Source organism: Melanerpes formicivorus, unplaced genomic scaffold (genome assembly GCF_026170545.1).
Source record: "Melanerpes formicivorus ecotype bairdi unplaced genomic scaffold, bMelFor1.0.p_v2 SCAF_32, whole genome shotgun sequence".
In the NCBI taxonomy this organism is placed as follows: domain Eukaryota; kingdom Metazoa; phylum Chordata; class Aves; order Piciformes; family Picidae; genus Melanerpes; species Melanerpes formicivorus.
Genome location: NW_027142384.1, coordinates 2,856,735 through 2,871,597, shown reverse-complemented (window position 1 = coordinate 2,871,597; position 14,863 = coordinate 2,856,735). Strand labels below are relative to the sequence as shown.

General features: G+C 37.8%; 1 protein-coding gene across 1 annotated transcript in view; it reads right to left on the bottom strand.

Annotated features, from left to right (window-relative positions):
- The window catches only part of FAM135B (family with sequence similarity 135 member B), a 244,861-nt gene that overhangs the window by 62,248 nt on the left and 167,750 nt on the right, over positions 1–14,863 (bottom strand). The window contains exons 6-8 of the mRNA XM_068155482.1: positions 14,107–14,177; positions 12,180–12,353; positions 1,342–1,468 (exon numbers count right to left, since the gene is read on the bottom strand). Of these exons, the coding sequence (XP_068011583.1) occupies positions 1,342–1,468; positions 12,180–12,353; positions 14,107–14,177 (372 nt within the window). The remainder of the gene's footprint in view (positions 1–1,341; positions 1,469–12,179; positions 12,354–14,106; positions 14,178–14,863) is intronic.

Below are 14,863 nucleotides of genomic sequence, written 5' to 3'. Positions count from 1 at the left end.
GAGAAGATAACTGTTTGCTGAGTAGATGTCTGGGAAGAGAGTAGAAAACATAGGGGGGAAGAAAAATCACTAAAGCCTCAACAGGATTAATTATTGTCACTACTCTGCTAAGCCAGGAAATGAGGAACCTGTCAGTGGTATTCACAAGTCACTTGGGGAAAGCTAGGGAAAATGCACGAATACAATCCAAAGCCACTGACATTTAATTACTCTCTGCCCTGAGAAGTCAGAAGTGCAGAACAAGTTGCCATCAGGATCTATCATTAACCAGCAGCACCTCAGCAGTCCAAATACAGAAGATTAGCTCAGAAAGTAGCAAGAGGTGCTGACTATCAATATAGATTTTATTTGTAAATGAAAGCAGTCATTTTCAGTAAGAAAAAGGCAAATCAACTGCATAAACAAGATGAGAACTTCTACAGTGACTATATGTGTTCAAATATTGTCTGAAACATGTCTAGTGGGCCAACCTTTGCCGCCCACCAGGTTCCCACCAAGCCACTGTTTTAGTTCTCCTTCCTCAACAGCACAGAGAGAGAAAAATGCAGTAAAAAGCTCATGGGTGAATAAAAGGACAGGGACATCAGTTAAAAATACTAACATGGCCAAAACAGTTTCTACTTAAGAAACTAATTTATTTTATTACTAATTAAACACAGTAGAATGAGAAATAAGAGCAAATTGATACCCATCATCCTATAGGTCACAGCCACCTGCTCCAGTATAGGATCCTTCACAGGCAGCAGTGTGACAAAATTCACTTGTTATCTAGCACTTAAAAAAATCCAAACCACCCAACCACACAGTTACTCACTATTTTCCAAGCAAATGTCTTTGTACTAAAAATTGCACAAGCTTTACCCTTCACCTGTTGTAAGTTACATCAAATGCATACACTAACTGTGGGCCCTGTCTTGAATAAGTTAATATGCATAACACCCTGTCACCAGCTCTCACAATACTCAGTATTCCAGGCACAAACTCTTCCTCCACAACATCCTTAATAATGGCTCCTGAATGTAAGACCTGAAAGCAAGGATCTTTTACTGAATAATTAATTTCATCTTACAGCAGACACTTGGTCAGGTGTCCTATTTTAAAAGTGTCACTGACAATCAGAACATATTATCGCAAACTTTTCTAAACTGGTTCATACAGGTGGGAAATGAACACCAGGAACTGTATATCCAAGTGCCATGTGGTTCATGGAGAAATGTTTGAGGAGTCCTTCCTCCAACTAAACCGCTTTATTAGCAATATAAACCAGGGCATGTTCTTCACAGATAATTTTGACACTGTGTGAACAAATGGAATTAAATCAGCATTGTTCATCCTTCTTACCTCTGAAGAGGTGGGTTTGCAGTAGCCAGCTCCAAAAACTAGATTTTCTAATGACATACTGGACTGGTCTGCTCCTGTCTCCAGGTTGCCTTTACCAAGCCATGACCCTTTCCCTGGACGAGCAAAACTAAAAGAAGAAAACATGAGAAGAAAAATAATCAGAGTAGTATTGCTAGAGGAGAGTCATTGTTGCCCCAGGACTATTTTCTTAGAAAATACTTGTGAGGTTGGTTTTGTTGGTGTTTTTGGATTCTGTTGATTTAAAGATGATACTCTAGTCCATGTTTCCCTTTCAAAATGACCATTACACTAGTCCAAATAATGTGAATGGAGTATACTTTCTGGCATTCATACTGAGTGGCTTTCACTCAGTCCTTTCGTCTGCTTTATGGGTCTTTTTACCATCATAACATTAATAGCACAACCTTTCCATCTATTCAGACAGCTATTACTCTTACCTAACGCCTTATCAGCTGGCATCTTGATTGATGAAACATCATTTTCTCTGGTTCTAAACATATCACCCTTCCTCTTTGAATTGCACACGATTTCCCTTCACTATCAATATCCTTTATACCTCATCCTAGTCTTGTATTATAAATTCTAAGTTTAGTTCCCATTTCTCTCTGTCCCACAACATAAGCTTCCAGAATAAAAAATAAGAAGACTTCATCCCAAAAATGGCATTTCCTTTTGATAGGTACAGGCTGTTCATTTGAGATGTGCTCTCCCATACCCATGTACAACATAAATTCACTGTTCAAATTCTTTATCAAAAACATGACTGAATTTAAGTTGATTTAGTGCTGAGGTCATTACCTCTCAGTGCTAGCTATTATGGTCACAGTGTTCCCTTCTGATTGTATCTGTATGTCTCTTACAGCATGAACTCATGAAGAGTGGAACATCTTGTTTGGAATTTACCCAGCATTTAGCCCCCCATCAGAATCCTAGTGCTTAACTGGGGCTCTTACTGGGGATCAATCTGAGCAAATGTCTGCATCACAGTTAATGATGTAGCCTGCCTTTATATTCACTGGAGAGGAATTGGCATTTCCAGGGTATGAGTCATCTCTTTCTGAAGGAGTGATATCAAATAGGTTGGGTGAATTTCACCCTCAAAGTTCTTATTTCTTATTGCTGACCATAAAGAGAGTCTAGAATGACTGCCTCATAAACAACTGAAGCTAGGTGAGATAGGCCCTGTGAAAATGTGCTATATATAAACTATATCAAGATTTCAAGAGAGAAATCAGGCTACTTGTGGTGAATACAATGAGACAAATTACTGAGTCTAGAGGGTGATGCATGCAACCATAAGCACTCTTTAAAAACATATAGGCAAATGTGTAGTTGAAATAGTGAACTGCAAAGAGCAATAACAAAAAAAAAAAACAAACCACCAAAAAAAAACCAAAACCAAAAAACCAAAACCCCAACCACACTACAAAAACCAACACCAAAAGACAACCCAAGCCCAACCCAGACAAGTCACTGCAGCACATATTGCAGAGCTAAACCCTCAAAGTTTTTGCTACAGCTTTCAGACTGGGATCACCGTCCACAGACACTTGATGACCATTCAGGCATCTCAAATTACATCATGCTCAGGAGACTTGGTCTCCTTGAAAGATAAAAACTTCCAGGATAAGGAGTGCAAAAAAACCCTTAAAATTATGTTGTGCTAGAACTGAAAGCTGCTAAAAGCCAAAACCAGTGCTATTCATTTGGCCATTTTTTTCCAGTCTGAGGTTATTCCTGTATGTAGATGTGGATCACCTATCTGTGTCAGTTCTGATCAGCCATAATTCAAGGATACCTACACCTGACTCAGTTTTTGAGGACAGGTAACATTCCTGTCTGCTATACAGAAACATATACAAAAGAAAGGATGCTTATTTTAAAGGTACAAGAAGAAAGAGAGCAATACTCACTATCGCCCAAATAATAGGTGGGGTTCTCATATGCAGAAAAACTCAGTCATTTGTGCAACATCAGGAAATAGAAGATCAAGGAAAACTAAGAATTGGACTAGTTCCAGAAGATGAATCATGTTTCTCTGCCTCCCCTCTAAGTCAAAACTCTGTTTAGTATATATCGTCCAACATTCATGTACTGACAAAAAGCACATCCTATAAGGGTGAGGATGATGCAGAAGACCTTAGCATATATCTGGCCTTGCTCATATATAGTTTATCTGACCAAAGAAATTGCCAGCTGGCTGCCTTTGAGCAGCATGAAGTATTTCCATGTATTTCCTAAATGCAACGCTTAAGATAAAAATAAATAAATTAACAAACAAAAGCAATTTCAAACAGCCAAGAGATAAACACTGCTCTGAATAATTTCAGCTGTTACTGGATGACATTGTATGCCCTGGTCTGCTAGAAAGGCTCAGGAAGCAGAAATAAAAAATGATTGCTGTAGTATCAGAGAGAGCTTAAACAAATGTTGCCTCTACATGAAAAACTCCTCATTTGAATATTAGGGAAGCTTTCAAAGGTTTTAAGGGAGAGTAAAGCAGTTTTTAATACCTTATTTTTTGTATATTTTGCTTTTACAGTAAAGAAGGGATTTTAATCTGTTGGTTTTATGGAAATTGATTTCACATAGCACTGTACAACAAAAACCTTTTCTGGGAAACCTGCCAAAATATTTGTCTGTTGAGGGAAAGTTTAACTGGAAGGCTTACAAACCGTTGAGGTTCCCCTAATGCTTTCTGAAGTACATAATACTTGAAGAAAATTTTACTAGCATTAATAGGTTAATTTCCTACATGAAATTTTGTTTTCCATAGTTATTTTTTCCAGTTATGGCTGCAACTTTGCTCATTTGTATGAATCACACAATCGTGAACCTTGAACCCTGGTTATTTACGTGTCCATTTGGACTATCAATTTAATAGCTCTGATTTAATATCAACATGTAGATCTTCATCCTGTATGTTAACCTTAGCTTTTATTTAGAGTCAGGATAAAAAAGGTCAAAGGAGGTAATGTGTGTGTGTATGTGTGTGTTCAAAAAAACGATCCTGTGTGCCGAATTTACTGTCATCAGAAATTAAATCGGTTTTTTCCTCTTTCTTTTCTTTTTAGATGTCGATACCAGCAATCAACATATAAGAACTTTCTGGCTCAGAAGTTATATTCAGACAATTATTCCCAGTAGTTATGGTTATCTTCTATGCATTTGTGGCCGTGTCTTTTTCATTTATACTTTTGGCCTCTGTTAACACCTTTTGGAATGAATTGTACATTTTAATGTGTGCTGCACTTTCTGTCTTTTTTTTTTGAACCTGCAGTTGGAGAATTGATTACTGCACCTCCTACTTCTCATGTGGCAGAAAGTATTAAATAATCATTCCTTATTTTTATATTACGTGGACATTTCTCTAACATATAAATGAGGTGACAGCTCCCTTGGGTAAGAAATGGATTGGCCTTGATAAATGTTAATTCAGAAGTGTTATTGAAATATTCAGAATCCAGAATATTCAGAGAGTATTCAGTATTCAGAATAAATGTTTTAGACCAGTTTAATAAAACATACTCTTCCTTTTGAGATTAAAATGCCCTCAATGAAATAACCTTTCTAATTTTTTAATGTTTTTAATTTTTTTTTTTTTAATTAAGACCTTTTGGGGTTTGTGTTTTTCATCAGAATAGTGCAAAGAAAAAAGTGAACAAATCAAGATCCAAATCTTGCTTGGTAAAAAACTGGTCTTGCACTGTCTGAAATTATCAAATTTAAAACAAAACAACAAAACAACAAACAAACACCAAACCAACAACTCCCCCCTCCCCGACTACCAGTATGTTCCTAATTACAAGAAATTATCATCTTGTGATAGAACCAGAAGTACATGTTCAAGAAATAAGTTTTCATCCCATTTATGCTAGATCCTGCAGAGAAATAACTTCTTTTGCCCGTAGCCCCTTATGTACAGAATATTGCTGATAAGAAAACTGAAAAATATAAGTAAATGAGTAACACATCTCAACAAAATCCCCACATCCCCCACTTGACAACATTTCTCTTTCATCAGGAACCTCGTTCCAACTCCTATAGAATAGGAAATATGTGATGCACAAGACTGATATCCCTCAGTGTTATAGCTCAAAAATTTAATACAGATTTTGGCAAGTTACTACTGGTACATGGTCATGGGGTACATTGATGATCTGTTATTTATTTTTGTGAATAGTATGTGGATATTTACAGATCCTCTAGATCTGGTCTGGATATGTTCCTCTTATACAAGGATTTTCATTAAGGCTGTCAAATGTTCTGAGCTTCTTGAGTAAAATTGATAAGATTTATTAAAAGAAAATTTGTAATGGGAACAGTTATCTCTCCCCAGATCCCAAAGAGAGTCAAGAGGATAGCTGGTTTGAAATCTGTAGTGATTGTTATTGCTGGAAAATGATTGCTTATTTCCCCTAAGCTTTACCTTAGTTGCCATAAGACTGGAAAGCAGGTAAAGTCATGTAGTGCTATTTACTTAGTTTTGGATGGGGTGTTTTTTTGTTTGGTTTGGGGTGGTTGCTTTTAAAATTTTGACTCAGAAATAATAATTTCTTTCATATATGACTTCTCAGATGGTGTCTCAGGAAAATGAAATTTCCAAGAGTTTTATCTTTGCAAGTATATAACAAACAGTAACAAAGAAAAGAAAATTTAAAGGAAAAAAATGTCCAATGATTATGCAAGAGTTCTTGCAGAAAAGATTTTACACCATTAGTTTAATAAATATACGTGACCGTTTGACGCTGTCCCCTTAAGAAAGGGAATATGTGCATCACAGACAGTACAGAACCAACCGTGACTCTTTGTTGCTCATTCAGAATCTGATTCGTCAGTTGGAGAGTCAGAAAGTCATCAGCAAAACTCATTCACCTTTCAACAGTCCAGTGTGGCCTGTGCGGAAGCAGAATGGAGACTGGCGTCTGACGGTAGACTACCGAGCCCTAAATGAAGTGACGCCACCTATGAGTGCAGCAGTACCAGACAGGATGGAGCTACAGTATGAGCTGGAATCCAAAGAGGCCAAATGGTATGTTACCATAGACATTGCTAATGCATTTTTCTCTATTCCCATAGCAGAGGAATGCAGGCCTCGGTTTGCTTTCACCTGGAGAGGAATCCAGTACACTTTCAACAGATTGCCAATGGGCTGGATCCACAGCTCAAGCATCTGTCATGCAGTGATCCACGATGCTCTGGAGAAAGGCGGTGCTCCAGAACAATATATCACAGAAGTAGTATCTCTTTACTGCATAAGTATTCCACTTTCTTTCTACAGATTAATTTATTTGCAAATAATATGGAGTGGGACAAAAAGTCATAAATTTTACTACCCAGAATTTTATCTGTGGCAGTTTTAGACATAAGCTGCCCATAAATTAGTACCAGCTAAACTAATAATTGTAGAAAATTTGACCTTCATTGTCTGCACACAAATTCAAGGTGTACAGGTAGTATGGTGTGTGTGTCATATATAGATATATCAGGTACACTTTTGAGGAACAGGAGAATGCCTGGAATTTCAGTGAGATAAAATTGCTTCAGGCTAGCCAGGGTTGGCCTGATTCCTCAGTGCAGTGAAGATGAGCAGAACTAGGTCAGGGTTGAAACCTTCAAATACCTTGTGTCCCTTTGATTCTGTTTCCTCTTCCCAGAGCAGAACAAGATCAAGGTAGTGAAAAATTCAGTATATGTATTTTAGTTTCTCCAACAGTAAAATCCATATATTATTTCCCCATCTTGGATGCTATCAAGATTTCCTATTTCTCGTACAGCAATTTGAATATGAGCAATAAAGAATTCAATGTTAACAAGTAAAATCCTGAAATCCTACTTTGGTTTTCACATCTACAAAAGTGGGGAAGAAAATTGAAAAATTAGGAGAATCCAGAAAGCTGAGAAAATTAACCCACTTAATTCTGCAAACAACAGAAAACAGGTTTGCCTGATGCTTGTAATGAAGGATATTGGTATTGCCCTTTTTGCCCCCCATTTTTTTTCTTCTTTTTTAAATTGGTTTATGTTGTTGGGGTTTTTTTAGGGTTTGTTTTGTGTTTTGATTGGTTGCTTTGTTTTCTTGTTTGTTTTTTTTTTTTAGATAGATTTTGTTTTTCAGCTGAAACTCAAGAAACAAAGTAAGACTGCAGATGCCATGACCCTCAAGTGGACTGGATTCTGCACAAAGCTTTGAGGAAACCAGACTGTAGAGGTGGTACAAGACTAGTACTGAAACACCACTCTCACATTTCCCAAAAGTATGCAGGGCAGATATGCCTAAATCATCTTAAGCCACTTGATAAAATTTTAGCACAAAACATGCTAATCAGATCCTAATGTCCGTGCACCTTGGTGTAGTATGTAGTAAACTATGTGTGTGTATGAAAGCACATGTTCAGGTACTTGCTTCAGAGAACTTCTATGAATTGACTCTGTATAAATTGCACATGCTAACTCCTTGTAGGAGTGGGTAACCCTATATTTCTTACTGTTTTCTTCCTAAATGAGTCCAGTATATAAAAGGCACTGACCTTGCAGCATGCCTGAGACCAAGTAGATTTGAACACCACAGACATACATGTATCCTTTTGGGAAATAGAAATATTTCTTGAAGTCTGAATTCTGCTGCAGAAAGGCACCTTGTCTAAGAGCTGATTCTGGGCTAATAACTGCTGGTTCCACATACAAAGTGAACCTGTTGCAAAGCCAATAACAGAGAGCTAAGGGAGAAGTCAATGCTTCTGGCTAGAAACCCAACTGATCTACACAAATCAGAAAACCGGTGTCCACAACCCTAAATCCTCCTTGCCTTTCTCCTGTAACTGTCTACTCACATTTAGCCTCTGGAGTTTAGCTAAGGGAACAAAAAAGGTATTTAATCTGTTGGGGAGGCCAGTGAATTCAGGAGGGGAGTACTGCCAAGCCTGATCATCGTTCACTTTTTCAGTTTATCTTTTGACAGACTATGTGAGATCATCTTCTGTCATTCTGGGTGAAATAAGGTCCACAGAAGCAAAAAGAACTGTCATTTCTGTGATGCTAGGAGTGTCTTCCTAGTCAACACCTGCCCTTGACTCTCCTCTATTCCTCCCATACCCCAAAAGTCTGAAAATACTGTTTTGTGATTGGCAGATGTCAAAAGCAAAAGCTGTTGGCAAGTAGTGGTGTGACAATGTTCTGCTGTGCCTGCTGGAAGGGTTTAGGTGCAGGGCAAAGTACATGTGAGGAGAGCAGTGCTTCAGGTTGAGATGATAGCTATTGCAGCCACTGCACCCTACATCTCTGTTCTTCCTTATTATTGCACTCCTGCCTAGAAAACCAATGTTTTGAACTTGTTCCCAAGTGGTGCAGCTTCTTCAGCCACTTCTCAAGTGCTTTTAGAGAAGCCAAAGAACTCTAAAAGGTCAAAGTGAGAATTTTTAACCAAGCTCTGGATTGGTACTCACCAAAGACAAGTCAAAACCATCCAGGCTCCTCACTCTTGCTAAGAGTTCCCTCTGCACCAGTATTTCAGGGGGATGCAGCTGACCAAGTTGCCCAGAGAGAAGGTAACCCAAGCCCTACAGTGTTCCTGGTCATCCCACATCTAGACTAAATATGATTATTTTAGACAAAAAAGATTTGAAGGTAAGTTAAGTACATCACTTTCATACCTAGACTTTCGCCTTCTTAGTACATTTGTAATGCTGTTGGCAGCTGCCATGAATTGGAGCCCTGTTAAAAAGTTGAGGGCCATACTCTTTAGAAAAGCTGAATCACAAAATTTCTATCCAGAAGTCTAAAAAAGATACCAGAAACATAACTTATTCTCAGTTTTGTTAGAGGCAAGAGCTTCAAAATATCAAACCTAATATAATATTTATTACATAAGAATTATTGACCAAAACAAGCATCAATATCAAAATGTTCTCCTGTCAAAAACAAAACAAAACAAAAACTCCAAACAACAATAAAAAACACACCAAAAAAACACCAATAAAACCTACAAACCAGGAGGCGATGGAAGCAAACCTGGCAAGGATAACCCAAGAGGTGTATATTACTCTGCAGGGAAAGGCCTTAATTGGTTTTGCTGGTTTCCCTACCAGGCAACAGGGAAGAACTTTGGGGAAGAGTTATCTAATTTGCCATCAGAGCTATCAAAATATGAAAGGTGGAGCAGGTAGCTGTGGCAAAGTTTTTTCCTAGGGCAACGTCTTCACACAGTGAATTTCAATTTTACATAGTATGTGATCGTTATTTTCAGAGTGGTATTTCAAGATAACAAACTAAACCAGAGTGAACTATAGCATAGACACTTGAGTACGTTTAGCTAAATTCTAGCAGTTGGTCTATCACTCAGTGACCCGTCCCCAGCAGAGAAAGGGAGAGGACATGACAGCGGAAATGAAAAGAGATTTAATTAAACAACAAAACAGATACCAATGCCAATGTGAAAGTCAAAGTCATGCACAGCCCAGAAAAAGTACAGCTGTTACAAAAAATGAGAAAGCAATCCTTGAAAGCAGGGTCAGGTTTAACTCAAGCAAGAGCAGAAGCAAGAGCAGGAAAGGCAAGTAAGAGGCTCCTTTCTCCTTAGCAAACTTCCTGCTTTATAGTGAGTGTGATGCTTATGATCTGGGATATTTTTGTAAGACAACTGCAGCCAACTCTTCTGACTGATTCAGTGCTGCTAATGCCTGAAGATCACAGCTGGCCCATTGTTCTGTCCAAGCAAAACAAAAACAACTATTTGGCTTTTTATTATTATCTTTTTTTCCTAAAATGTGACAAAAACCTTTTCCAGTCATTCAGGTTCTATTGTGTTACAAAAATAATGATCCAATTTTACAATTAAACCTCTTGCCTCTGTTCATAGTAAACTCCATTGATAAATGGTAAACAGGAAAGCTCTGAGGTGAGATAAACCAAATAAGTTTTAGCTGCCTGGTTTTGTTTCAGAATTCATGGAACATTTCCATTAAACTAGTGTCTTCACTCTGATTTGCACTTACAGAATGTGTGAGGTAATGACTCTTTGGGTTTTGAATATTTATCAAGAAGCTAAATGCTCAGTATCACAGTTTAAAATTATTTTACTGGCTTCAGCAAATGAGCCTCTATATTGTGTTACCAGATGTATTTATTCCATTGCATTAAGTGATAATACTGTACACTTCATTGATGTCCACAAAATCATATTTTTAAAAGCTATACTAATCAGAACAGTTGCTCATCATGCAATTTATGCTTAATAACAGAAACAAGTCTTCAGCCTCTTTCATTAGAGGATAAAAAAGCGCTGAAAATGGTCATTAAGCCTGATAACTGTTATTCTTTCATCCTTTTGTATAGTAGAACAATGGGCAAATTATCTGAGCAAAATTATCTGATTAAAAGTAGTGCATTACAATCTAATTCAGTATTTGAAAAGTCCATACATAGCAGAAGAGAGACACAGCTGTTACTTGTATCTCAGCATCAAAAAAAAAAAGACAGATGTGTCAATCTGATCTGCTTATATGACACTTCACTGTCACAACTCAACTTCTTACAATTCATTCTCTGGCATTGTCTTCAAGCAATGCCTTTATACAATGGACAACCTGAGAAAGAAATAATTCACAGGTTCATCTTCTCTTTCTGACACAGTGCTCTTTGCACAGTATTGAACAAATTTAAGTCTCCCTGTCATTTGATAAATGGCAGGCCTTGATGGAGTAGGTCAAAAGCAAACAACTCTGGACACTTGCCCTGGTTTCAACTGGGATAGAGACAATTTTCTTCCCATTACATGGTATAGTATTATGTTTTGGATTTAGGATGGGAATAATGTTGATAGCACACTGAGATGTTGATAAAACACTAAGGTATTTAGTGCCTGCCAAGCTGAACCACAGCAACACTGTATTTTGCTTCAGGACAAAAGGAGTTCTAGTCCTCTCAGCACTCTGTCTCATGTGAAGACAAGATTGGACAAAGAGTAAATTGTCAGGAAGGCCTTTGCTTCCCCTTGAATGCTCTAAGTATTGAAGGATGTTGACCTCCAGCCCTGTTTTATTTGAAGGAGTTCTGAAATATTTTCTTGTCATTCTGAATCAAATAACATAAATTGCATCTAGGCCCAATGGCATCTACTATTATATTTCTACATGGTTAAATCAGATAAAGTTGCAAAGGAAAATTTGAATGAGCCTCATGCAGTACCGATTAATGCACGTGTCCTACTAGACATTTTATAAATTATGCTAATGCACAGAGGCCACAGATGAGATTAGAATCCAACTGTCCTAAATGCTTTACAAGACAGCATGGGGAAAATGTGCTCTTACTTGCCTTTAGGTTAAAAAGGAAAAGGAGCCAAGAAGAGAATATTAACTTTCCTTTTGTTATGGATAGGAAATAGAGGGATCAAGACTAATCAGCATTTGTGAACCTTTTCCCAAAGATTTTGCTAGTTTGATCAGACTCCTATTGTCTAGTGTCTTATCAGGGGAAGGAGCCTGTGTCAATGTCTGGCTTTAAACTCCAGTCTCCAGCACCCTTGCACAGAAACAAGACTCTTGAAATTAAGTTATCCCCTCTGCTTTTCCTATATAATAACAGGTTACCCAGGGATGTCGTGCATGCCCCCTCCCTGGAGGTGTTCAGTGCCAGGTTGGATGAGGCCTTGAGAAATGTGTTCTAGTGGAGGGTGTCCCTACCCATGGCAGGGGAGTTGGACCTAGATTGTATTTAAGGTCTCTTCCAAATCAAACAATTCTGTGAATCTGTGAAGAAACAAATGAATTTGGAAGATGAATCTCATTTGCCTTTCAATAGACATTTCTGTCCTTTACCTGATCAGAGGCTGGTGTAATGCTACCAGTGATGCATGAACCGTGACAGATATCACTGATAGGTGGAAATAGTCAAACATGACAGGAACATGGTGGTGCAGACCTCGCCGAGGGTGGAAGTGAAGACACAGTGTACGGCTGCTGATCATGGGAATCGCTGGAACATCTCTCAGCCTGGAGGAGAAAGAGTTTTACAAGAGTTAGCAAAAAGCTCAAGTTGTCACAGCCTGTAACGTGGTTCAGGCAGCAAATCGGAAGACAGTTTCAAGTGAATTTGTATCACTTCCCAACTTCATAAGGGTTTACACAACTGGTGGGTATCTTGTCTAGTACTTGCAATTTGCATAAATGCTCATACAAATGTAAGTATATATACAGGTAAAAAAATAACAACAAAAAATAATAAGTAGAAATGTGTGTAAATACACTGTATAAAAGTAAAAATGATGTGATGCAGTTCTGATTTCATCTGATGAGTGTACTTCATGTTTCCTATGCACTAGTTCTGGGGACATCAAGAACTAAGTAACAGATGGAAATGCAGTTAGCAAACTGTCCATAGCCAGTACAGCTCACTATTTCTGGATTTCAGTGTAAGAACAATCAGCTTGGGCAATGGGTGAAAGTTAGAAGCAGCCCTGTGTCAGACAGAGGTGAAAATATTCAGAGTACCTTTGCAGATAGCTGATCTGAAAAAACTTCTTGCAAGAGGCCAAAAAATTTGCAAAGGATTAGCTGAAATAGCTGCAGAGAAACAATACTTGGACTTGCTTCTCATTTTCTTCAGTAAATAAAATCCAAGACATGAATTTAAAGTTTGTTCTAACCGTTCCAGAATATCTTCCAAAGTGTGCAGTCAACCACATGATGTCTGAGTCAACTATAGGACATGAGATTCAGATGTAAACCTGGAGCATACCTAAACACATCTTCCCAGTGCAAGTGAAACTCACTTCTAAAGCTTTGATTTACAACATTAAACATTCTCTTGAAGTCAACTGTTTTCCAGAGTTAAGAAAATTGTTGATGAAGTAGATGAGTATGGTGCGTGGTTCATCCCGGAAAGGGTTTCAACAAGATTTGCAAAATGTTATAAATCTAATTAATCATTCAGATAATAAGACAAATTAATAGATTTCAGTTCTTTTTATTCTTGGCTACCACTTAATGTTTGTTTTTTCTCTCTTCTAGTCCCATCAATATCACACCTGATGACTGATGATCCAGTCCCACGTGCCTGAGAGAACAAGTTTTCATTTTTTGTCGCTCAAAGATAAAGGAAACATATTAAGGGAATTTATTTAGATGCCCCATGCATGTGAATAATAACAAGGTCAGTTTAAATGTGAAACACCACTCAGCTCATTTCTTTGCACCCCTTCCCACCCCCCATGAATTCTGATGAAGTCATTGGAAACTTTTCCTGTGATTCAGTGAGGCTAAACAACATTTGAAATCACAATATCTGCTATGTCTCATAATGGGATATTACCCCTGCTTCACCTAAGACTATGGAATCAAATGCAGTTGGAAGAAATCAAATTCAATAAGACGACTCCTTCTAAAATATAGAGACAGCTTTGGTTCTTTATACAACAAAAGCATGTTTAACATGTTCCTACACCCACTTCAGTCAGAAAATAGTTTATCTCCTGAGATACATGAAGTCCTGAATCATGGCTTCTGTTTGCATGGAGGTTGATGATAATACCTTTGACTAACAGCAGCAGATATAGAGTAACACCTAACACCTTTGAGAACCTCACACTTGAAGGACAAGAATGTTGTACATTCAACTACAGAGGAAAGAAACAAAGACTTCCACACTGAGGCAAAGACTTATCAAAGCTATCTTTTCCTGAAGGACTCTTATTTATCAAAGTAATATCCCAGTTGAACAAATCCCTGCATTAAAAAAAGCACTTACTGTTGTTCACTATCAGTGAAGTGCAGGTCCAGCTTGAGCTGAAAATCTGCCTCACTCAATGCATCTTCAACCTACAAAATGAGAAAAACAAAGTTACTTTTATAAGTTGGCAGCCATAACACTGAAGGCAAAAGTGGATGAGTTTTTCTGATAGGAGCAAAGGCAAAAAATATTCATCAGTGGCAGCGCCTCACCATGATGGAAGAAAGGAACAAAGTCAAGGTGATTGCTAAAGGAGTCATAGGGAACCGGAACAGTCAGAGGTGTTATCAGCTCCCAAATCACTCCAGACAAGAGTAGAATGCATAGAACACTCTGTTTGTTGGACACTTACTCTTTGTACACTGAGAATCACTGGAGTAATTCTGAAGCTGTTCTCCCTCACTGAGTATTCATTTGTATTCTCTTGTCAGCTGAATGAGAATAAGAATTAGATTTTCTTTGTGGAGAAATATATATGAATCCTTCTGGCTACCTACCTGTAATTAATATAAGGCTCAAATTTTGCAGTTTAAGTCAGTCAGAAATGGCTCAAATCATCCTGATGATTTCTAATCTCTGGACTTGATGATCTCAGAGATCTTTTCCAGCAAGAATGATTCTGTGATTTTAGTTTGTTTCTCAGGAAACTAAGGCTTTCCTGTGTCCCAGTCACTCACTCTGGCCCTTAGATTCATGGAAAATGTTGACATTGATACTCCTGTAGACAATTTCTTTGCAAAATTAAAAATATTTTGTTATTTTTAAAGCTTCAATT